The 23,935-nt window shown below is 37.7% G+C and overlaps 2 protein-coding genes across 3 annotated transcripts; both read left to right on the forward strand.

The window, feature by feature from the left end:
• The first annotated feature begins 15,898 nt into the window (after positions 1–15,898).
• Positions 15,899–17,790, forward strand: LOC106375409 (probable WRKY transcription factor 11). 2 transcript variants are annotated; one of them, XM_013815304.3, is made up of 3 exons: positions 15,899–16,969; positions 17,277–17,405; positions 17,493–17,790. In XM_013815304.3, the coding sequence occupies exons 1-3, from the start codon at positions 16,071–16,073 to the stop codon at positions 17,665–17,667; spliced, it is 1,203 nt and encodes a 400-aa protein (XP_013670758.2). In that variant the 5' UTR covers positions 15,899–16,070; the 3' UTR covers positions 17,668–17,790.
• Positions 17,791–20,169: 2,379 nt separating this feature from the next.
• LOC106375414 (exocyst complex component EXO70A1-like) lies at positions 20,170–23,168 on the forward strand. The gene is made up of 2 exons (XM_048745271.1): positions 20,170–20,644; positions 20,809–23,168. The coding sequence occupies exon 2, from the start codon at positions 20,828–20,830 to the stop codon at positions 22,862–22,864; it is 2,037 nt and encodes a 678-aa protein (XP_048601228.1). The 5' UTR covers positions 20,170–20,644; positions 20,809–20,827; the 3' UTR covers positions 22,865–23,168.
• Positions 23,169–23,935: the final 767 nt, after the last annotated feature.

Raw genomic sequence — 23,935 nt, forward strand, 5'->3', positions numbered from 1 at the left:
ACGTAGCTAATGAATATGGCTACGGAATTGTGGTCGCTTGTCCTTAGCTATATTAAACAATTCTTGTACTGCGCACACAACACGATCTGTGCTTCTGTTCACATGACTAATCGTATAGTTTATTACACGAAAACCGGACTACAGAATATAATCGCATTCACGAGTGAATTGATCTCATGAAAAGAGATCATAAAATAGACATGTCTATAAGTAAGAAGATAAATGTTGAAACAATGGCGTTCCAAGCAGCTAAGGAATTAATAAAGGTGCTTTTAAGTAAAATATTGGTTTACTATTTAGTATTTGTCTACAACCTGCATGAAATCTTCTTTATTTTGGTGAATAAATTTAAACTGTCACAATAATTAGTTTGCGAAATTGTTTATTTCAGTTTATTTTCTCTCTTCTTTTTATAATCTCATCAATACACGAGACATTACAAATTCGACACGTGAGGAGAACCAAATAGCTGGCTGTAAAATTTTAGGTTCATATCATAAACAGTAGTCAACATTAGCATTCACAGATACACCGTCGGATCAACCTTTAGAAATATCTGATGGTTCGTATATGAGTTAACGGGACCACCCCGCTTACCGAGATAGTCAATGGCTCTGTGTTTAAAGAGATGATAATCTTTTTCCTTTCGTAGTATTACTTTTTTTGCTAAAAATACTACTTTTTTTATTCCTCAGCTAATAATACTCTTAATTTTAAATAGTCACCATTTCTTCTCATTAGTCGTATTCAGTAATCCCTGTCTAGTAGAACTTCAGTTAAACCAGTATTTATAGTATTTAGTTAGTGTTATAAAAAGAACTGGAATTTTATTATATCGCAGGAATTTAAATAAAGCAAAATTTTATACCCGTACGAAGAAGATAATACTGATAAGAAGAGAAGATGTGTTATTGAAGGAGAAGGATGGTGTGTTTACAAACGAACGCAAACGTTCGTATATATAGAAGAAAATTTACTGTGCAAATAGTGCAGCGGGCCTCACATCCTTTTATATTTTCAACATATACGGCTGCTTTATTTGACTTTCATAACACTCCCCCTTGGGGACCGGTGTCACTATTCATTCTCGCTTAACGTCTTTGTTGCCTCGTTAAAAACCTTTCCAGGAAAACCCTATGGGAAAAACCATAGTAAGGTAAAAAGAGTACAACTACGTAAGCTCCCCCTCGAATGAGCAGTCATAGATCCTTCTGATGACGCATTCCAATGTTGTGGATGTGTTTTCTGAATACTGAAGTCGGAAGTGATTTTGTGAAGAGGTCAGCTGCATTGTCGCATGATTGGACATATCTTACTTCAATCTCTTTCTTCTTCACGAGCTCTTGAGTGTATGAGAAGAACTTCGGATGAATATGCTTCGTTCTATCGCTTTTGATATATCCGTCCTTTGTTTGAGCAACACATGATGTATTATCTTCATATAGAATAGTTGGCTCCGTATTTTCGTCAATCCCGCTGCTTGAACAGATGTGTCGGCTCATTGATCTCAGCCAAACACATTCTCTACTTGCTTCATGGAGCGCAATGATCTCAGCATGATTTGAAGAAGTAGCCACAAGCGTTTGTTTCTGAGAACGCCAAGATATAGCAGTGCCTCCGATCGTAAAAACGTATCCTGTTTGCGATCGGGCTTTGTGTGGATCTGAAAGATATCCTGCATCTGCAAAACCAACCATTTGACCTTTTGAACTTTTAGGATAAAACAAGCCTAAATCAATGGTCCCTTGGAGGTAACGAAAAACATGCTTAATCCCATTCCAATGTCTTCGAGTTGGGGATGAGCTGAATCTTGCCAAAAGATTCACAGCAAATGATATATCAGGCCGTGTACAATCTGCAAAGTACATCAGTGCTCCAATTGCACTTAGATATGGTACTTCCGGACCAAGTATCTCTTCTTTCTCCTCAGGTGGTCGAAATGGATCACTTTCAATATTAAGTGATCTAACGACCATTGGGGTGATAAGAGGAGTTGATTTATCCATGTTAAATCGTTTCAACACTCTTTTAGTGTATGTGGATTGATGCACAAATATACCATTTTGTGAATGTTCTATTTGTAGGCCAAGACAATATTGTGTCTGTCCAAGATCTTTCATCTCAAATTCTCCTTTGAGATAGTCTGATGCCTTTTGTATTTCCTTTTGAGTTCCGATAATGTTAAGATCATCAACATATACCGCGATTAATACAAATCCGGATATTGTTTTCTTGATGAAAACACATGGGCATATAGGATCATTCACATATCCTTCTTTTGTTAAATGATCACTGAGACGATTATACCACATACGTCCAGATTGCTTTAACCCATATAATGATCTTTGCAATTTTATTGCACATAACACTTTAGGTTTGGAACTTAATGCTTCTGGCATTTTAAATCCATCAGGAACTTTCATGTAGATATCAATATCTAATGATCCATATAGATAAGCTGTAACAACATCCATGAGACGCATCTCTAGATTTTTATCAGCTGCTAGACTCATCAGGAATCTAAATGTGATGGCATCCATAACTGGAGAATACGTTTCTTCATAATCGATTCCAGGTCTTTGAGAAAAACCTTGAGCCACTAGACGAGCTTTGTATCTCGTAATCTCATTTTTCTCATTTCGCTTTCGAACGAAAACCCATTTGTACCCAACTGGTCTCACATCTGCAGGTGTGAGCACAATAGATCCAAATACTTTTCGTTTATTAAGCGAATCAAGTTCAGCTTGTATTGCATTTTTCCATTGTTCCCAATCATGTCTCTTTTGACATTCATAGACAGATTTTGGTTCTGGATCATCGATTTCTTCATTTATTTCACTTGACACAATATATGAGAAAGCATCATCAAGGTCATTTTGTTCATTTCTATTCCATATCCTTTTATTATGGATGTAATTAATAGAAATCTCATGATTATATTTCGATTCATGATGCTCTGATTGATGATGCTCTGATTCATCAGAATCCTTATCATTTATTTCTTCCAAAATATTTTCTGCTATTTTGGGTGCATCATATATTTCAGCTTTCTTCTGTTTCCTAGGATTCTTATCCTTAGAACCAACAGGTCTACCACGCTTCAGGCGTGTTTTTGGCTCTCGTGAGTCATCCTCCTTTTCTTGTTCATTTGGCATTTTGATACGAGCAGGAGCATTTGCAGCTGGTATATGAGATTTAGTTACCGTCTTGGTATCTACAAATGCATCAGGTAGCTGGTTACACTACAAGAAAACAAGGGGATTCTGATGGCCGAAATCGTCGGAAATTCGTCGGAATAAACCGATTCCGACGAATTTCTAACGAACCCGTCCGTCGGTATCGTTTCGTCGGAAAAAAAAAATCGTCGGAATTTCGTTAACTTCTGACGACTTTCTGACGAATACCGAGAACGTCATTCTGACGAACTTCTAACGATATTACGATGCGGATACACGAGACCAGAGTTCATCGGAAAAACTACGTACCGATGGAGAACGTTCCTCGGACACTTCCGACGTAGAGTGTTCCTCGGTGCATTCCGACGGATATATGTCCGTCAGTATATTCCGACGACCACTGTCCGTCGGTATATACCCATTTTTTTTTCAAATTAATTTTACATTTTTATATATTTTTTGATATTAATAAATTTAAAAAATCAGAATTTTAAAACTAATAATATTATAAAATTTAAATTCATAAAAACCGAAATAGAAAAAAAAATTCATAAAATTTAAAATTCATACAAACCGAAATAAAAAAAAACATTCCGAAAGTTTTAAAAAGCCGAAATAAACTAAGATGAACTCGAAGACATCAAACGATCTAGCTTCTGCATAATCTCGGTGTTGAACTTCTTCTGGGATGCCAACTCAGCAAGGATAGTGGCATTCTCCGAACGGATAGTGGCATTCTCGGAAAGGATAGTGGTGTTCTACTCCTCCAATGCCCCAATCCGTTCATCTTTGTCATGTAGCTCCTCGAGAATCATGGGATCGGCATACGGAGCTTGTGAAGAAGATGCCGGATACGAAGAAGCACGACGGGCCAACCCAACTAAACGGCCTCCTTTCCTTTTAGGAACCGCCTACAAAAATATTTAAAGTAAGTAAATAGGGACAAGTAAGTAATCGACATTATTAAAAAAATATAATAATAAAAAAATTACCTTTTCAACCATCTCATTTATTTGCAATAGAGACAGGTTGGTTGAAGCTCCCGTGGAGTCGCCGTCATCAGAGAGAGGCTGAGATTGGGAAACTATTTCAGTTTCCACCAAATCAACTACACCTTTGATCACGGGGTCCTGAATTTGACCCGTCGTCTTGTTAGTGTGAGCCACCTTAATGAGTTGTAGACGATCAACGGGATTACCGTCATTTGCTTCTATCTAAAAAAATCGTCATTATTAGCCAAGAAATATATAAAATATTTATTTAAAAAATATAAAGATAAATAATAATAAAAAAACTTACAAGTTCATCCTCCTTAGTAGACATAGAGCAAGCGCCGAGGTTGTGCACATACATACCTTTCCCGCCACGATCGCTCTTCCGGTTCCTGGAGTTCCTAGAAGACGTCTCTGCAGTTTCTTCCTTCTCCCAATGAGCTATCAACTGCTCCCACACCGACCCGTTGATGAACAATGGCTTCTTGTTCTTCTGCCAAACTGTCTTCCACGAGTTTATCTGCTTTGTGTAAGAGTCCATGGCCTTTTCGTTGAATTTCTTACGGACTGTTTCCGTAAGATCGGAGTGCCAGTTGAACTCTTGCTACAAAACAAACACAATTTAATAAGTAAATATATTTAAAAAAATGTTCAAACTTTAAAAAAATGAAGAGTTACTATACCGCGAACTGACGAAACCACAACTCTCGTTCGTCGGAAGGGATCACACTCCACTTTGGATATCCAAAACGGAGCATGGAGTACATCATCTGGTTGATGCTCCGGCTAATGCCATTTTTCGACTTGGTGAACCTTTAAAAAAAATACAAGTTAGCAAGTTAATTAAAGGAAAAAATATAACGGTACAAATAAAAAAAATACTAACCAAGTGCTATGGCCTCGTCGTGGGTTGGTTTGGAGAAACGGGAGATGCTCTCGACCTGGTTGTTGAACCAATAGATGAACCGGCATGACCCCCGGATCCTGTTGAGCAGCAGCGTGAGGGGCAGCGTGAGGGGCTGAGGGTGCTGGAGCGGGAATATATGCGGGAACCGAGTCATGAGACGATCCCGATGCACGGGAACTGCTCACCGAACTACGTCGAAGACGGGCTGCTGGGCGTGCTTCATCCTCGGCCCTAAAAAAAAAAATTAACCCATCAAACATATTTTCAAATCATTTCTATTTTTAATGTTTTCATTTATATATTTACAAAAGGTTTTATAAACGTTTTAAAAAAAACTATTAAACCTTTTATATATATATATTATACAAAATTATAAAAAATTTATAAATATAGAAAAATGTTGTTAAAAATTTATAAATGAAGAAAAATGTTGTTAAATATTTATATTTTTTTAAAAAAACGTTTTATTATACATAGTTTATTAGTGGAAACTTATAAAAAATTATAAAAAATTTTAAAATTTTTATTATACATGATTTACATATATATATATATATATATGTATACAAAATTATAAAAAATTTATAAATATAGAAAAATGTTGTTAAATATTTTTAAAAAATTTTAAAAACGTTTTATTATATATATTTCATTATTGGAAACTTGAAAAACGTTTTTAAAAATCAAAAAATGTTCCAAAAAAAACTAAAACAACAATCCAAACAACAATCCTAACTTATATATCTTAAACTATCCATTCAATCCTAAAATTTTCAACCAAACAACCTAAAATCCGAGATCAACTTCCAAAACCCTAAACAATTGATAAAAAAGAAGGTTTGGGATGATTCTTACATGATTTGGGGTTTGGGGAAGAGATATGAGGGTGAGGAGAGGATTTGCCGGTGAAGAGAGGTGGAGAAAGGCCGGAATCGCCGGAGAGGGGGAGAAATCGCCGGACTGTTTTCGTTTTGTGAGAGAGAGGCCGCGGAGATAACGAAGAAGGAAGAAGAAGGGTTTTTTTTATATCCGAGGATTCCGACGGACACGGGTTCGTCGGTATTTCGTCGGTATAATTAAATTATACCAAATGCCGATTCACGAAAATTTTCAAGCGGTTTGGTTCTCCCGGGCTAATTGAAATTCCGACGGAATGTGTCCGTCAGTATTTTCCGACAGACACATTCCGTCGGTATATTCCGACGGAATTCCGACGACTTAGTGTTTAAGGTGTTGATTTCAAGTTACTAAATGCAAAATCCAAATCTTTGATAATATATATAGTATTTGCATAAAGATTTAACAATAAAAATATAACACGATTTTACACAACAACATTTTTTGTAGTGTAAGCTTATATAAATATGATTGTATAAGTATATAATGTTAAGATGAGATGTTATGAAAACAATGATATGCATACATAAATATTTTAATGAGTTGTTATATTTGAACGGTTGCGATCTAATACTATACTAAACACTTATTATGTGTTATTTTCATAGTTTTGGCATCTAAATTTATAGATTTTTATGATTGAAACTTTATAGAAAAACATGTCGTCGGTATTTTCCGACGAAATACCGACGACCTTTCCAATTTTCAATGAAACCCGTTGTCGTCGCTATGTCATCGGTATATTGCGAGGGATTTCCGACGGACCATAAAAAAAAGAAAAAAAAAAAAAACTAATCAGAATCTTCTGAATCTTCATCAAACTCCCCAACCTCGGCTTCCGGCTCTGAATGTACGACAGCATCATGTCCAAACACAGTCAAATTCTCAACGAGTTGAACATTTTCCAAATCTTCAACTGCCTGGGCGTTGCTGGTAGACTCTGGTTGCAATGGTTCATCATCATCAGAAGTTCCATCCACTCGTCCTCTTGGGTTGATTTGCGTTACAGTAACCCATGGATCGTCTCTGTACGTCACCCGAGGGTAACTGATGTAGCACACCTATACATATCAATTATACAAGTATTAGTAAAATATATAACATTAATTAATTATATTGGTAAAAAATTGTGAATAGATTGACATACCTGATCAGCTTGCGAACCAAGAATGAAGGGATCATAATATTAAAGTTTCCGCCGCGAATGAACTGATGTAACACCAAACGCATCAATCTTCACTCCTCTATCTGGGGTGGTGTCATACCAATCACAATAGAATACTACACAACGCAATCCAACCATTCCAGAAAATTGGATTTCCAATATTTCTTTTATGTTGCCGTAGTAGACATCGTCACCAGAAGAAGATGAAACACCAGCATCATATGTTGTCTTAGAATGACCTTTCCTTGTGAATGCATATCCTCGCGTACAAAATTTAGGATATGATTTGACCACATAGTTTGGTCCCTGCACAAATTCGCGTATCCAATCATCGAACACAAGACCTCTGGCCAAACCATCATTCACCTATAAATTAAAAACATATATGATTGCAAAATTAATTAGTTTATATATATTAAATTTAAACTAATCATTTGCATAGGGTAATATGATATATGACTCACATAACTACGAAGCCACGCAGCAAATCATTTATCTCTAAGTTGTCGAAGCTCATCTTCTGTTGCATGCCTGTGAGTCATACGCAACTCCGCCATATATAAACTATATACAAAAATATTATCAATATGAAATAAAATTATTGAATATTAATCTAACAATAAATGAATAAATATTTTTACCTCTCATATTGTAGAACATCTTCACAGTTGGTGAGCAAATATGTTTGCAAATGAGCGTGCTCAGTGTCCGTAAGTCTCCGCTTCGTGAATTTTCCACTAAGTCGTCCTATTTCCTTGAACATCCTCGAATGTTTTCATGTCCACCTACATCAAAATACCTAAACTGCATCAAAATACCTAAACTGCTTCAACAAATCTTTCCCACTAACTTCCTCAGGTGGACCATCAAACACCTGTTTGTTCTTCGTAAACGAAGTCTTACTCCTGCGGTATGGATGATCAGGTGGTAGAAATCGTCTGTGACAGTCAAACCAACACGTTTTCCTTCCGTTCTTTAGTTGGAAAGCATCTGTGTCATCTTGACAATATGGACATGATAGCTTCCCATGTGTTGTCCATCCAGATAACATACTATATGCTGGAAAGTCACTTATTGTCCACATAAGAACTGCCCGCATCTGAAAGTTTTCTTTGCGCGAAACATCGTATGTCTCAAAACCATGCGCCCATAGTTGTTGCAACTCATATATTAGTGGTTGAAGAAACACATCCAGTGATCTTTTAGGATGATCTGGCCCGAGGACGAGAATTGAGAGAAACAAAAACTCTCGTCGCATGCACAAGCTCGGCCGTAAGTTGTACGGTGTCACAATAACTGGCCATAGAGAATACTGCCTTCCATGCTTTCCAAATGGGCTGAAACCATCAGTAGATAATCCAAGATAAACATTTCTTCTCTCTTCCGCAAATTCTGGATATGTTGACTGGAAATGTTTCCAAGCCTTTGCATCTAAAGGATGTCTAATCTCACCATTTGTGGAATGCTCTGCATGCCATCTCATTGCTTTTGCTGTGCGCTCACACAGATACAACCTCTTCAATCTTTCCGTCAAAGGTAAATACCACATTCTTTTGAATGGGATCAGAACTCTTCCCCTCGTCTCCTGATAACGAGGTTTCCCACAAAATTTGCATACATTCCGTGTCTCATCCGCTCTCCAGTAGATCATGCAGTTGTAAATACATACATCTATCACTTCATACGGTAGTTGAAGACCTGCAACAAGTTTCTGAACCTCGTAGTATGAACCCGGTGCAAGGTTATCCTCAGGTAGAATACCTTTGACAAAATCAGTAATCGCATCCATACATTCTTCAGCCAAATTATAGTCTGTCTTAATACCCATTAATCTAGTTGCAGATGATAAGACTGGATGACCATCACTACAATTTTGATACAAAGGTTGTTTTCCTGCATCTAACATGTCAAAAAATCTCATAGACTCGGGGTTTGGTTCTTCCCCTCTATAATGATCATGTACCATCTGCTCAGTACCTACACCATAATATATATCCGTTCTAGATTCTTCTAACCTAATATCAGGCTGAGGTTCACTAACAGGCTGAGGTTCGCTAGTAAACCATATTCATAACCAGTTTCCCCATGAAGGTACCAAACTTTATAATTACGTGAAAACCCTTTCATATACAAATGAGTCCAAACATCAAATTCTTCTATAACCTTATTATTATTGCAAGAAGAGCAGGGACATCTTAACATACCACTTTTTGCATCCGGTTGCTGTTGAACAAGCCTCATGAATTCTCCAATCCCTTGAACGTATTCTTCCGTAAGCAAATTGGTGTTCGGATCCAAATGAGGTTTATCCATCCAGGAACGATAATGAACTTCTGAAGACATGATTTTCACGGAATTGTTATGACTAAAGAGAATGAAGAGAGAATGAAGTGTGAATGAGTTGAATGAGGAGGGGTTGTATTTATAGGAAATTGCTTACGGACCTCCGATGACTTTCCGACGAAATTCCGACGGATGTAAAGCAGTCCGTCGGTATTCCGTCGGAATTGTCCAATCTCAAACGGCTATATAACAGTCATATATATTTGTCGGCAACAGTCACATGGTTCGTCGAAATTCCGTCGGAAAATACCGACGGAATTCCGACGACTTTGCTGTTTATCGGAATGTCGTCGGAAATTCGTCGGAATATACCGACGAACTTCCGACGACTACAACGGTTACATTTTTTATCGGAATGTCGTCGAAAAGTCGTCGGAAAATTCCGACGAACCATATTTCGTCGGAATTCCGTCGGAAACGGCCGACGGAATTCCGACGACTTAATTTTTTTGGATTTGGTCGGAAATTTGTCAGTATTCCGTCACAAATTTCCGACGACCTAGGTGTCCGTCGGAACCTCCTTCGGAATTCGGTGTGTTTTCTTGTAGTGTTAGCTATACTCTGTAAATGCATAATACGTCGAACTTCTAGTTCTGACTCTTTAGTGGGAGGATCAAGATATAACAATGATGGTACACTCCATTTTATATCACTTCCAACATTTTTGTTTTCTCCCCCTAGAACTGGGAATACATTTTCGTCAAAATGACAATCAACAAAACGTGCTGTAAAGACGTCACCAGTCTGTGGTTCTAGGTATCTAATAATTGATGGGGAATAAAAACCAACATATATTCCCAATCTTCTTTGTGGTCCCATCTTTGTACGTTGTGGTGCTGCTACAGGCACATATACCGCACAACCAAAGATTCTAAAGTTGGAAATGTTTGGTTCTCGACCAAACGCTAACTGTAGTGGGGAATACTTATGGTATGCACTCGGTATGATCCGAATGAGTGCTTCTGCATGCAAAATGGCATGTCCCCATACAGAGGTTGGAAGTTTTGATCTCATGATCAATGGTCTTGCAATCAATTGCAGACGCTTAATTAAAGATTCAGCCAAACCATTTTGCGTATGAACATGAGCAACCGAATGTTCAACTTCAATTCCCATTACCATACAATAGTCATTGAATGCTTGGGATGTGAATTCACCAGCGTTGTCTAGTCTAACTCTTTTAATAGTATAATCAGGAAACTGCGCTCGCAGTTTGATCATCTGAGTTAGAAATCTCGCAAATGCCACATTTCGAGATGATAATAGACAAACGTGTGACCATCTACTGGATGCGTCAATTAATACCATAAAATAGTGGAATGGTCCACAAGGTGGGTGTATAGGTCCACATATATCGCCTTGAATTCTTTCAAGGAACTTTGGTGATTCTTTATCGATTTTGGTTGGCGGTGGCCTTACGATCAATTTTCCTAGAGAACATGCAACACATGTCATTTTATTCCCTTGAGAAATCTCCTGGATTTTCAGTGGATGACCATGTGAACTTTCTATGATTTTACGTATCATTGTAGTTCCTGGGTGGCCAAGGCGATCATGCCATAACGTGAACTCTTCTGGGTTCCGTTCTACTACAAGATTTGGTTCGATCTCATCGATATAAGTATGATGTAACCCCGAAGGAAGCTCTGGAAACTTTTCTAATATGTGTTTTCTGCCACATTTCTCAGAAGTTACATACATGTATTTCTTTCCATCTTCAGTTGCAGACTGAGTATCATATCTGTGAAGATATATGTCTTTAAAACTCAACAAATTCCTTTTAGAACTTGGAGAATATAGAGCATTATTTATGGAAAATTTTGTTCCATTCGGTAAAGTAAAGTTTGCTTTACCAGTTCCTTCAATCACGTCTGCAGGACCTGATATTGTATTGACGACAATTCTTGTCGGTTTTATATCAAAGAAATATCTCTTTTGCCTCAGAATAGTGTGCGTCGTTCCACTATCTGGTATGCATATTTCACGAATCAGTTTCTTAGATTTTGCTCCATTAGCATTCTGATCCATTTCTGAAATTGTCATAAATATAAAAGGAAACATAAAATTCATTCATATAAGGAAAAACACAATAATTATACATTAAGGTGACGTTAAAAACATCATTATTTGTTTAACAGGAAATGTAATAATTATACATGACAATATTGAAAACTATTCAATAGTCTTATTATAAGCATTTCGGCTCTCTTCAGGAGTAATCTAGTCCAGCTCATTAGCGAAGTCGGAGGCATCGAGGTATGATGTCCCTTCAAAGTTTTCAGTGAGGTTCACTTCTTTAGCTTTGCCTTTCGTGGACTCTTGATATAACTTACAGAGATGTGAAGGAGTACGACAGGTACGGGACCAATGTCCTTTACAACCACATCTGTAACACACTGTCTCACGCTTCTGGGTGGTATCCTCTTGAGTTTCTTTACCCTTGGAAACTTTCCCGGGTCTAACCCACTTGTTAGATCCCCTCCATTTGGGATTGTAAGTTTTTCCACGTTTATTGTTGAAACGGCGGCCATGACCTCGATTGGCCTGGTTTCTCCTTTCTGAATTTTCTATCGCCGTAGCATTCACTTCAGGGAATGCTTTGGCTCCCGCAGGTCGGGAATTGTGGTTTTTGATCAAGAGCTCATTGTTCTTTTCAGCTAACATGAGCGCAACCATCAGTTCAGAAAATCTCTTGTACCCGCATTTTCTGTAAATTTCGGGCAAGAAGTGAAGCTGTTTGTGGAAAGTGATATATGTTTTATTCATCATTTCTGCCTCAGAGACAGGATTACCACAATACTTCAGGAGTGCAACTATCCTCAGGACAGCGGAATTGTAATCCTCAACCTTTTGAAAATCTTGGAACCTCAGATTTTTCCACTCTTCTAGAGCGTGAGGGAGATTGATTTGTCTCTGGTTATCGAACCTCTCTTTTAAAGTTTGCCACAGTTCAGCTGGGTCCTCGACGTTTGCATAGTCGTGCGTTAGATTTTCATCTAAATGCTTCTTCAGGAAGATTATCACTTCGGCTATATGCTCGGGTGGTGATTTGTTACTGATTACAATGGTTTCGGTTATCTTTTTCATCACCAGATATGGTTTCACGTTTGTGACCCACCCGACGTAATTTTCGCCTGTTATTTTCAGGGCCGGGAACTGGAGTTTCTCGATGTTTGCCATTTGTATTTCTAAAACACAAAATAATAATTTTATTAGAACTTCATAATTTAAAAACCGTTTACATTAATCATGCAAGCAATTACAAGGAGAAGTGATGTAAAGAAAATTAAACCGATATTCATCTTAAATTCACTCGGAGTAAATTCTCCAACGAATAAACCATGAATAGTAACACAAACAAAAATGGCACATAAAAACAAAAGTGCGCGAATCATCTTTCTTGAAATGAAAAATCGGAGGAGAGCGATTTGAATTTTTTTTTTTTTTTTTTTTGAGAGAAGATGAAATGCTTTGGATGATGAAATGGAGTGAAAATGAGTTGTATTTATAGATGAAAATTACTGTTCATGACCGTTGGAGAAAGGGTAAATTTTTGAAAAAATTTCTTTGTGACCGTTGGGGTTAAATCGAGTGCACTAAAAATCAGTCTGAAAATATCGTATTAAACAGTCAATCAAATCTATAAAATTTCATAAAAGTTAAAATTATGGCAATGAAATATTTATGTTATGACAACAAATCATGCGACGGCTCAGCCGATCAATGCAGAGTAATAAATAAATTATACGGCGGCTCGGCCGACCAATTAATAACAAACAGAATATAAGGCGGCTCGGCCGACCAATAAATAATAAACAGGATATAAGGCGGCTCGGCCGACCAATAAATAATAAACAGAATATAAGGCGGCTCGGCCGACCAATAAATAAATTAAATTATTAGTAAATAATATAGGCGGTATTCCGGCCATTATAACATAATATAAATAATAGTAGAGGCGGTATACCGACCATTATAACAGGTTATAAATGATACAAATAAATTTTACCGAATCGCAGAGTGATCGTGCTGATAACGTGTTATAAAAAGAACTGGAATTTTATTATATCGCCGGAATTTAAATAAAGCAAAATTTTATACCCGTACGAAGAAGATAATACTGATAAGAAGAGAGGATGTGTTATTGAAGAAAAAGGATGGTGTGTTTACAAACGAACGCAAACGTTCGTATATATAGAAGGAAATTTACTGTGCAAATAGTGCTGCGGGCCCACATCCTTTTATATTTTCAACATATACGGCTGCTTTATTTGACTTTCATAACATTTAGAAATATTATTAGTTGATTCCCAATACAAGTAGATAATTAGGCGAATTAGAAGTTAAGAAAGACTTTGCTTACCACAATGACATAATGTCAAGTGAAGAGGGTTTCTAGAATAATGCGGAAAATCTTTTCAATAGAGTTTATGGTAATAGTTGTCCAAAAAAAAAAAAAAATTTATGGTAATAATAATTTAATACCTGTTGTTGAAAAGCAAAAGTCTTCCACCAGGTTTTAATTGTTTTTTTTTGCTAAAGGGTAAATATCATTAACAAGATAACGAAGGTCTGATTACAAAGAATTGCAATCAAAATATGCAACTAAGCCATTCAGATGAAAAGGGCCGCAAAAAAAAAATAAAAACCCTAAACATCTAATTAAGATCACAAGTTTGATCAACAGAACAAGACTTCGACCTATCAGTTAAGCATCAAACATCAGCAAAGATTCCTTACGAGCGCTTCCAGGTACCAATAATGGTGACGAGGAGAAGGCTATGCAGAGTCAGTTTACCTTAGAGGAAATCCAAAGAGTTTCTTTGTCGCGACGACGGAGGGCCAGCTACCACTCCGATGCAGGCTTAGGAAGACTCCACAGATTCTCTCAGCCGCGACGACAAAGGGCCATGCAATCCACTCCAGTGCATGCTGAGGTACGCTCCGTTGAAACCGAAACCAGAAGCCTCTCAGAGAGCTCAAACTCGAAAGAGGAGCAGCCGGAGCTTGTAGACGGAGTTGAAGATTGGGAGAAGCCATACGACTTTTCGAAAACAGGCAAAATCCATCAAAAGCAAGTCCCTTCCAGCGTGGTTTATAGAGACACAATGGGTCTGTCCTCAAGGACCCTGAGCATCAACCATCAAAGCACAACAGAGAGAAACAGAGCAACAACAGATATTACCATGGAAGCTGATACTTGAAGTTAAGAAGAGGCTCTCAGCGGAGAACCACGGCTCCGCCGCTCTCAGAGGAAAAAATCCTGAGGAGAGGCTCTACGCACCTTGGATCTACGCGACTGACATACCACCAGGAGGCAAGTCGTGCGTGATGAGAGGAGAGGCATCGACGCTTCCAAACTAATCACGATGGCTTGGGCTTAGATCTGACTCAGATCTAACGCTGGCGGTCTGGAGAGACGGAGAGGCAAAGCCACCATGATTCACGAGACCGTCTCGACCTCGACTGGGTTCCAGGGAAGAGAGGCACTCACCAGACTTCCGATTAGATTTGCAGTGACAAAAATCCAGAACCTAGAGACAAGAAGGAGGAGACAGCGATTCTGAAACGTAGCGGATATGGTTGAGACAGCCAAAGCTGCCGCCGACCTCTTCGAGCAAGATTAAGATGAAGAAACTAGGGTTTAGTCAGCGGAGATGGAGAGACCAAAGAAAGAAAGTTACTTCTGTCTTCTCTCTTAATTTCGGCTTTTTTGCACTCAATTTCTAGTAGAATTTTTCCTTTGATTGATAGGCTTTAATTGTTATGAAAACACTTTAACAGGGTCATCAAATTATACAGGCAACCTATCGAATTATAATTAATTGTAATTATGGTTGACAATAACTAGAATCCATAGAACTCGAAAGAATAAAGAAGATTCAAAATGGAACACACAATAAAATATAATTAAAATTTACGAAGTCAAATATGCCAATTACTCCCTCTGTTTCTGAAAGTAAGATTTTCTAGAGTATGCACGCTTATTAAGAATTTAATAAATGTTTATAATTTAATTTATTTTTTACTTTATTATACACTTTCCAATAACTTTCCACCAATGAAATTTAATCAATTCAAGTATTCTCAATTAATGTTCCTCAAAAGTATAAAAAAGTACCTTAACAATATAGAAAATCTATCTTTGTGGAACAAGAAAAAAACCTAAAACATCTTACTTTCGGGAACGGAGGTAGTATTATTTTTTAATCATTCATCTGCTCTTTGACAACTCCTACCTTCTTGTCTCAACCAAAATCCAGCTGGGCCTCTTCTCTCCATCGAGTGTGAATTATGTTGACATTTTATCATCATTTTGTAATTTGCACTATTTTGCTTGTTTCCGTGTGTGAATGAATCATTGACAATTTTATAAATTTATAGAAACTTCCACACATTTGATTAAGCCACAGTTTTTTTTTCCACTTTTTGATAACAAATTTTGTAAACAAATTATAAAAGATGGCGCGTCACGATTTTTGTTTTTAAAAGGATCTTTAATTTGAATAAACAATAAAATTCAGATGCCAGCTGGGGCCCAGTTACCTCGAACTTGAGGAGGAGACCAAACTCTTTGATTGCTTTATTCCATGGAAAGACTCAACTCAATCGCAACCGTTAGATCAAAACCTTACCAGTTGACTTTAATCACACAACCTGACCCGGTCACCTCCTTTCCCCATATATCACGCCATCCTCCCTCTCTCTTCTCATCCACCACCTCTCTCTCTCTCTCTCTCGTCTTCAAACGTTCCTCTCATTTCCTCAGAGCAACAAAACCAAAGAAGCTATACAGTGAGCTCATCATGGCCGTTGATCTAATGCGTTTCCCTAAGATGGATGATCAAAAGGCTATTCAGGAAGCTGCATCGCAAGGTCTACAGAGCATGGAACATCTGATTCGCGTTCTATCTACTAACCGCCCTGAACAACACAGCAACGTTGACTGCTCTGAGATCACCGACTTCACCGTTTCCAAATTCAAAACCGTTATTTCTCTCCTTAACCGCACAGGTCACGCCCGGTTCAGACGCGGACCGGTTCACTCAACTTCCTCATCTCCTCCGATACAACAGAGTCAAATCGTAAAAACCGCTCAATCTGAAGCTCCGGTTGTTTCTCAGCCGGCGAGAGCAACAACGAGTCTCCCTCCGGTTGTTGTGACTCCGTCGAGGCCGAGCGTAACACTCGACTTCACTAAACCGAGCATCTTCGGATCCAATTCCAAGAGCTCCGAGCTGGAGTTCTCCAAGGAGAACTTCAGCGTTTCTTTAAGCTCTTCCTTCATGACGTCAGCGTTAACCGGAGACGGCAGCGTGTCCAAGGGATCTTCAATCTTTGCTCCGTCGCAGACTGTCACATCCTCCGGTAAGCCGCCGCTGGCTGGTGGTCATCCTTATAGGAAAAGATGCATCGAGCATGAGCACTCTCGGGATTTTTCCGGCAAAATCTCAGGCACCGGACACGGCAAGTGCCATTGTAAGAAAAGGTATTGTTACGTCATCCACCTGTCACTTCCGTTATTTAATTTTCGAATATTCAACGCTAAGTTGACTATTACCCGCGTTATTTATTAATTAACAAATTTAATTAGCTGGATATATTCCCGGTTTAGTATAATTTACCGGTTATTTAAATGTATCCCTCGTATTTTATTGTGGCAAACCGACAATGACTAGAGAGTTGACTTTTAAACCCCTGATGCACGCAGCTTATTTTTAGCTAATCACCGCAAGCTACAAACCATTAGTTAAACTAATTTCGTTAATTAATTATCTTTTATTTATTAACTAAAGCAGAAAAAATCGGCCGAAGAGAACCGTGAGGGTACCGGCAATAAGTTCAAAGATCGCCGATATTCCACCGGACGAGTTTTCTTGGAGGAAGTACGGTCAAAAACCTATAAAGGGCTCACCACACCCACGGTAACTATCTTTTACACTCTTATAGTATCTACCGCTGATGTTTGTTTTGTCTGAATACGTGATCAAAATCTAAGTGTTATGATCCAGTGGTTACTACAAGTGTAGTACGTTTAGAGGATGTCCGGCGAGGAAACATGTGGAACGAGCTTTGGATGATCCAGCTATGCTTATAGTGACTTACGAAGGAGAGCACCATCACAAACAATCTCCGATGCAAATGAATGTTTCAGGCGTTAATGATTTGGTGTTTGCTTCGGCATGATTTTGACTTGTGCTGTTTTCTTTAATTTTTTTTATTACTAGATGGAATGATTTGTATATTTTCTTACTTAAAATATTTTAATTAGAAAATAGTCTCTGGTGGAATATATTTCTATGAAAATGATCTCGCGGTGCGTTATAAATATTAGACAATATCAGCATATACGGTACGGATATAAGGTAGTGGTTATGGAATTAATCGCGCACCAATAATATATAAAGATTATGGACTTCATTTTTTTCAATTATTCATTCTTTTGTTTTTATTAATACAGATATAAATATATAGTTGGTGGCTGTTGGGGAGTTTTTAAATGTAAAGTTTGACTAGAGGGTGAATGATTAGAAAGTCAATGAGTTATTAATGTGTTAGGTGGATTTGGGTGTTGAACTCACGTATAATTTGAGGTTTTTTTAAAATAAATGTGAATTTAATTTATTATCTTATGGTGGGTTCGAAACAAATTAAGGGTCAGCTATATTACTTTCTTTATGCATTTGGGTGTTGAGCTTGGAGTCTCGGACGAAGTTTCGTTTGACAACTTTTTTCCTCTTCCAAAGACAATTTCTTATTCATTTTCTCCTCTCAATTTCTCATTTATATCAACATACTTAGGCTTTTGTGTTTATAATGAATTATTATTATATAATCTGACTCATCTGACAATGATCCATAATGATAAGGCAAACACTTTGGCACGATGTATACAAGGTTGGAGAAGGACAAGTTCTCGCAATGTTAAGGGTATGAGTTTTTTAGTAACAAAGTTTCAGTTTCTGGTTAGGAAGGAAAAATCAAAGACCACTAACGCTTTGCCCCACCAACAAAAATAATTAAAGATGCACGATAACATGTATATAAATCCAAATTATGTGGTATAAGAAGATTGCTTGGGACGGATCGGGTATCCGGGCAATTTTAAGATATCCGGCGGATCCATAATTTTACTATCTTTATCCGGATCTGGGGTTTGCGGATATCCGGGTGTCGGATATCCTTCTAAAAATTATAATATCCGGATCCGGATTTGGATCCTTAAAATAAATAAAAAATAATATTAATATATATAAAATATTAACAATAATTTAAAAATAAAAATATATAGAATGTTTTTAATTATTTCTATGTATAATATTACAAAATTTACATAAAATTTTTATATACTATTATAAAAATGAAAATATATTAAATAAAATTAGTTTTTATATATAGATATTACTATTTTGAAATAGTTATTAATAAAATTTACGGATCCGGATATCCGGACTAAAAAATCAAGATATCCGGATCCGGATTCGGCTTTGACGGATCCAACATTTTACTATTCGGATCCGGATTCGGTCTTTCCGGATATCAGGATTTTCGGATCGAATTCGGATCGGATCACGGATCGAATCCGGATCTCGGATAAAAGTTCCAGGCCTAAAGAAGATACTCAATTGAGATTCTCGTAGAGCTTGTAAGCCTTTTGTGTTGCGACAAATGTTCCTGTCTTTCTCGCAAAATCTTTCAAAACCAAAGGCTTTGAACACCTTTTGATAGTGAAAGTTACATATTACAATTTAAACCATGGGCTACATCGCATCATGTACTAGTAGGCAGGCCCAAGTAAAGCTATCAAACCCCCACAACAAAAGTCCAAGCAATTACGCTTTTTAGCAAGATTATATATGTTGTTTTAGGCATTAATGTAACTCTCCTAAATAAAACCTATCATGATGTGCGAGGCAATAGACAAACCACAGGTACCTGTTGCCTGGTGGACTTAAGTTCAATTTATAATTCACGGATTAACCAATCTAGCTTAACTACTTTGATTATTTCTGCCAAAATATACATCCTTTAAAAAACATTTAACTATACGGGCAGATATATGTAGCATAGTTGAAGCCAAGAAGAAGTCATACATAAAAGATGATTCAACTATATAGATCCTAGTCATACATAACAGATGATTTAACTAAATATAATATAGTTGTAAAACATAATACATAACTAAACATGATCTTAAACCTGAAATCTAGTGGCTGGGCCAATCATATTATTTCAGAGTAAAAAAACTTAGCTACAAACAAGGTTATGTACCAGGTATACCAGTTACATTCATACTCATATACTAAGAATATATCTGAATATGATTATAAATATATCATAGATAAATGGTACTACTATTTTATTTATTTTTCCCAACTACTACTGTTTTTAGTATATTATCTGAACTTAACTGCTTTCAAAGATGAATTTTACTATCACACTTTAAAAGAGAATGGTCAACGTAAAATTTATTTTGGAACTTTTGGTGACATCTTAGACATTTATTTTTTTGTAGTACAACTGTACAAGTGATTTAATTCGGGCCTAACTCTTACGTTACCCGTTGAATATGGTGGTAAACTGCCACTAAAAGCAGACGCTCATAGGTCTGTACGAAATTAATCTAGAAAATTCATGACAAAAAAAAAAAGATTCGAAAAATATGAACACACTTTTAAGAAAAAATATTCTTAAAGTAAATCACAAATTAAGCATAATTTTTCGACAGAAAATGCTTTAAAAAACAATTATCAAACAAAAAGTCATGTGATTACCATTTTGATTAGTTTATAGATTTTTTGATAACAAGTTTTTTTAACCAAAGTCGCAAGCAATGCCGTAAAACTCTGTGATGGACTGTCGTCATGCACTTTGGCAGTTTCCGTCGGGCATCGCGAGAAAAATAAAAAAATAAAACTGCCGAAAAACAATAAAGCCTTTCTCTTTTCGATTTCCCTTTCTCTCTTTTGGGTTTAATCTCGTTTTTTTAATATTCTTAATTTCTGGGCATCTCTCTCTCTCTGGAGAAAAAACTCACACCGTTTCGATTCTTCCGTCAAAAACTCTCTCTTTTGTCGCCGGATCAACTCTTCCCCGACGACTCAACACAGCAGAACCTTACCTCAACTTCATCTCTTTCATCTGTGTTCTCCTAGTTTATAAAGTAACCTCCTTTCAACGGTTGATTGGTAGCTGTGGAAATCTCTGTTTCTGGGTTTTGTTTGTTTTTTATTGCTAAACTAGTTTCCGGGTTTAGTTTGATTTCTCGAAACTTGTCTGAGTAAAAAGAAAAACAAGGAAGAGTGATAAAGTTTACATTTTTATTAGGATTATTGCTTTATTAACAATGGCGGAACCTTCTGGTGCTGTTGAGCGAGGGATTCGAAGCTTAATATCAGCAAGAAACTCTCTAAAATCGAGTCTAGAGAAATCAAAATCCATCGGTTTAGCTTTGGAGAAAACCGGTCCTAGGTTTGACGAGATTGAGCAGAGACTACCTTCCCTCGAAGCCGCTGTGAGACCTATCAGAGCAGATAGAGAAGCTCTAATCGCTGTTGGTGGCCACATCAACAGAGCCGTTGGTCCTGCAGCTGCAGTCCTCAAAGTGTTCGACGCTGTCCACGGACTCGAGAAGTCTTTGCTATCCGACCCCAAGAACGACCTCTCCGGTTATCTATCGGTTCTAAAGCGGTTAGAGGAAGCGTTGAGGTTCCTAGGTGAGAACTGCGGGTTAGCTATCCAGTGGCTGGAAGATATCGTCGAGTATTTGGAAGATCACAGCGTTGCTGATGAGAAGTATCTTTCGACTCTGAAGAAGTCCTTGAGATTGCTTAGAGAGTTTCAACAAGAGAAAGCTAAGCTTGATGGTGGGCTTAAGGACGCTGCGTTAGACAAGCTGGAGAACGAGTTCAGGAGGCTGTTACAGGACAATAGCGTTCCACTTCCTATGGCGTCTCCGTCTTCGTTAGGAGAGCAGCAGCCTTGCATCGCGCCGTCTCAGCTGCCTGTGACTGTAATCCACAAACTGCAAGCCATCCTCGGGAGGCTCAGAGCGAACAACAGACTCGAGAAATGCGTTTCGGTATACGTTGAAGTGAGGAGCTCTAACGTTAGAGCTAGTCTTCAAGCGCTTGACCTGGACTATCTAGACATCACTGTCACTGAGTTCAACGACGTCCAGAGCATAGAAGGTTATATATCTCAGTGGGGGAATCATTTGGAGTTTGCGGTTAAGCATCTCTTCGAAGCAGAGTTCAAGCTTTGCAACGAGGTGTTTGAGAGATTCGGCTCCAGTCTTTGGATGGATTGCTTCTCAAAGATAGCTGCTCAAGCGGGGATGCTTGCCTTTCTCCAGTTTGGTAAAACTGTCGCTGATAGTAAAAAAGATCCGATCAAGCTTCTGAAGCTGTTAGACATCTTTACTTCTTTAAACAAGCTGAGAGCTGATTTCAACCGTCTCTTCGGCGGAGCAGCTTGTATAGAGATCCAGAACTTCACAAGAGACCTCATCAAGAAGCTGATCGACGGCGGAGCTGAGATCTTCTGGGAGCTTCTGCCTCAAGTGAAGATCCAGAAGCAAATCCCGCCGCCTAGCGACGGCGGGGTGCCTAGGCTAGTCAGTTTTGTGACTGACTACTGCAACAAACTTATAGGAGATAAGTACAAATCAACGCTCACTCAAGTCCTGCTTATACACAAAAGCTGGAGATCAGAGAGGTTTCAAGAGAATCAGCTTATGGTTGAGGTGCTTAGGATAATCAAAATGATTGAGCAGAACATGGACGCGTGGATGAAAGCGTATCCGGATCAAACGCTTTCTCATTTCTTCGGTATGAACAATCATTATCATCTATACAAGAACTTGAAAGGTACGAGGATCGGAGATCAGTTGGGAGATGCGTGGCTGAAGGAGCATGATCAGTACAAAGAGTATTACGCTACCGTCTTTCTCAGAGACAGCTGGGGGAAGCTCCCTAGCCATCTGAGCAGGGAAGGGCTTATCATCTTCTCTGGTGGACACGCCACGGCTCGTGATCTCGTCAAGAAGAGGCTGAAGGCTTTTAACGATGCGTTCGATGAGATGTATAAGAAGCAGTCTACGTGGGTTGTGCCTGAGAAGGATCTGAGGGATAGAGTTTGTCAGCAGATTGTTCAGGCGGTTGTGCCTGTTTACAGAAGCTACATGCAAAACTATGGGCCGTTGGTTGAGAAAGATGCGAGTTCGAGTAAGTACGTGAGGTACACAGTGGTGGCTTTGGAGAAGATGCTCAGCTCTCTTTACATGCCTAAGCCTATGAGATATGGGAGTTTTAAAGGAACACCGCCGAGTGAGAAACTTAAGAATGAGGTTGACCTTAGACGTACTACTTCCGCTGTTGTCTGATTGAAGATGCCATGTTCTGTTGTGATCATATTGTGTCTGCTCTTCTTCAGTGGGGAAGCAGATGTACTCTTTTTATACGTATATAAATACTGTCAATCAGGTATAGCTTTTTTAGCCATTGATCCGAGTCCCTTTAGTTTCATTTTATTCTATTCAATGTTATAACCAGAAGATCAGCATGTTTCTTGTTCTTTAGTTGTTGTTCTACATTTGTGACTGTTATGAATTTTCAGATCAGCATCACCGAACCATTTTAGAGAAAGTAAATCAGTGTTATTAAGTGGCAGATGGGCTCTTAATTTTATGTTCAATTCGGCTCTTAATTTTATGACTTAATTTTATGAGAAAATCAAGAATGTAGTTGTACCACATAGTAACCATTCAAGTATTTAGGAGTTTTTACAATGCTAATGCGATGCTCAAAGTATTATTGTAATTTTCAGAAACCAAAAATTCATCGTACAATTATGACATAATCAATTGTATATTGTCCACAAAATAATAGTCGTCAAATGAAAAAAAGACAATATGTTTAATTAAATTTAACAATTTGCTTAACCTTTACAACCATTTGTTGGCTAACATACATTAAATTTTTTTTTCATAACCTAACCAAAACAAACACAATCACAAAATTGATTAACCTCAACAGTTGTGATGAACTGATTTTTATACGCTCCAGAAACTAATCAATCCCATTTTAAGAGTATTAGTATGTATATATGTAGGTTATTTGATTAAAAACGAGTCAAATACTCCCACAATTTCAGGCACATGAAACATTTGCTGTAAGATTTCAAATGTAAGGATAACCTAGTTAGCTATTTTTACCACATATCTTTAGATTAAAGGGAACTAAAGCCACAAATTAGAGATTAGTAGATGTTTCACTTTTCTTACAAGGAACACTAGAACTTGATCTGTGCACCCGCGCATGTATTCTTCAATTTTTTTTTAAAATTATCTTATATAAATGGTAATATATATTTATAAAATTTATATGTATTAAATAATTGTTTAATACTAGTTCCACTCTTGAGCTAGTTTCTGGGTGTGAGTTAGGTCCATAAC

The sequence above is a fragment of the Brassica napus genome, chromosome C1 (genome assembly GCF_020379485.1).
Source record: "Brassica napus cultivar Da-Ae chromosome C1, Da-Ae, whole genome shotgun sequence".
Classification (NCBI taxonomy): Eukaryota; Viridiplantae; Streptophyta; class Magnoliopsida; order Brassicales; family Brassicaceae; genus Brassica; species Brassica napus.

Excerpts from the sequence above, each read along its gene's own strand:
- LOC106375409 (XM_013815304.3), top strand. The coding sequence starts at position 16,071 with ATGGAAAGACTCAACTCAATCGCAACCGTTAGATCAAAACCTTACCAG. Across the intron at positions 16,970-17,276 it reads AAGTGCCATTGTAAGAAAAG|CAGAAAAAATCGGCCGAAGA; the intron begins GTATTGTTACGT and ends TATTAACTAAAG. Across the intron at positions 17,406-17,492 it reads AAGGGCTCACCACACCCACG|TGGTTACTACAAGTGTAGTA; the intron begins GTAACTATCTTT and ends GTTATGATCCAG.
- LOC106375414 (XM_048745271.1), top strand. The coding sequence starts at position 20,828 with ATGGCGGAACCTTCTGGTGCTGTTGAGCGAGGGATTCGAAGCTTAATA.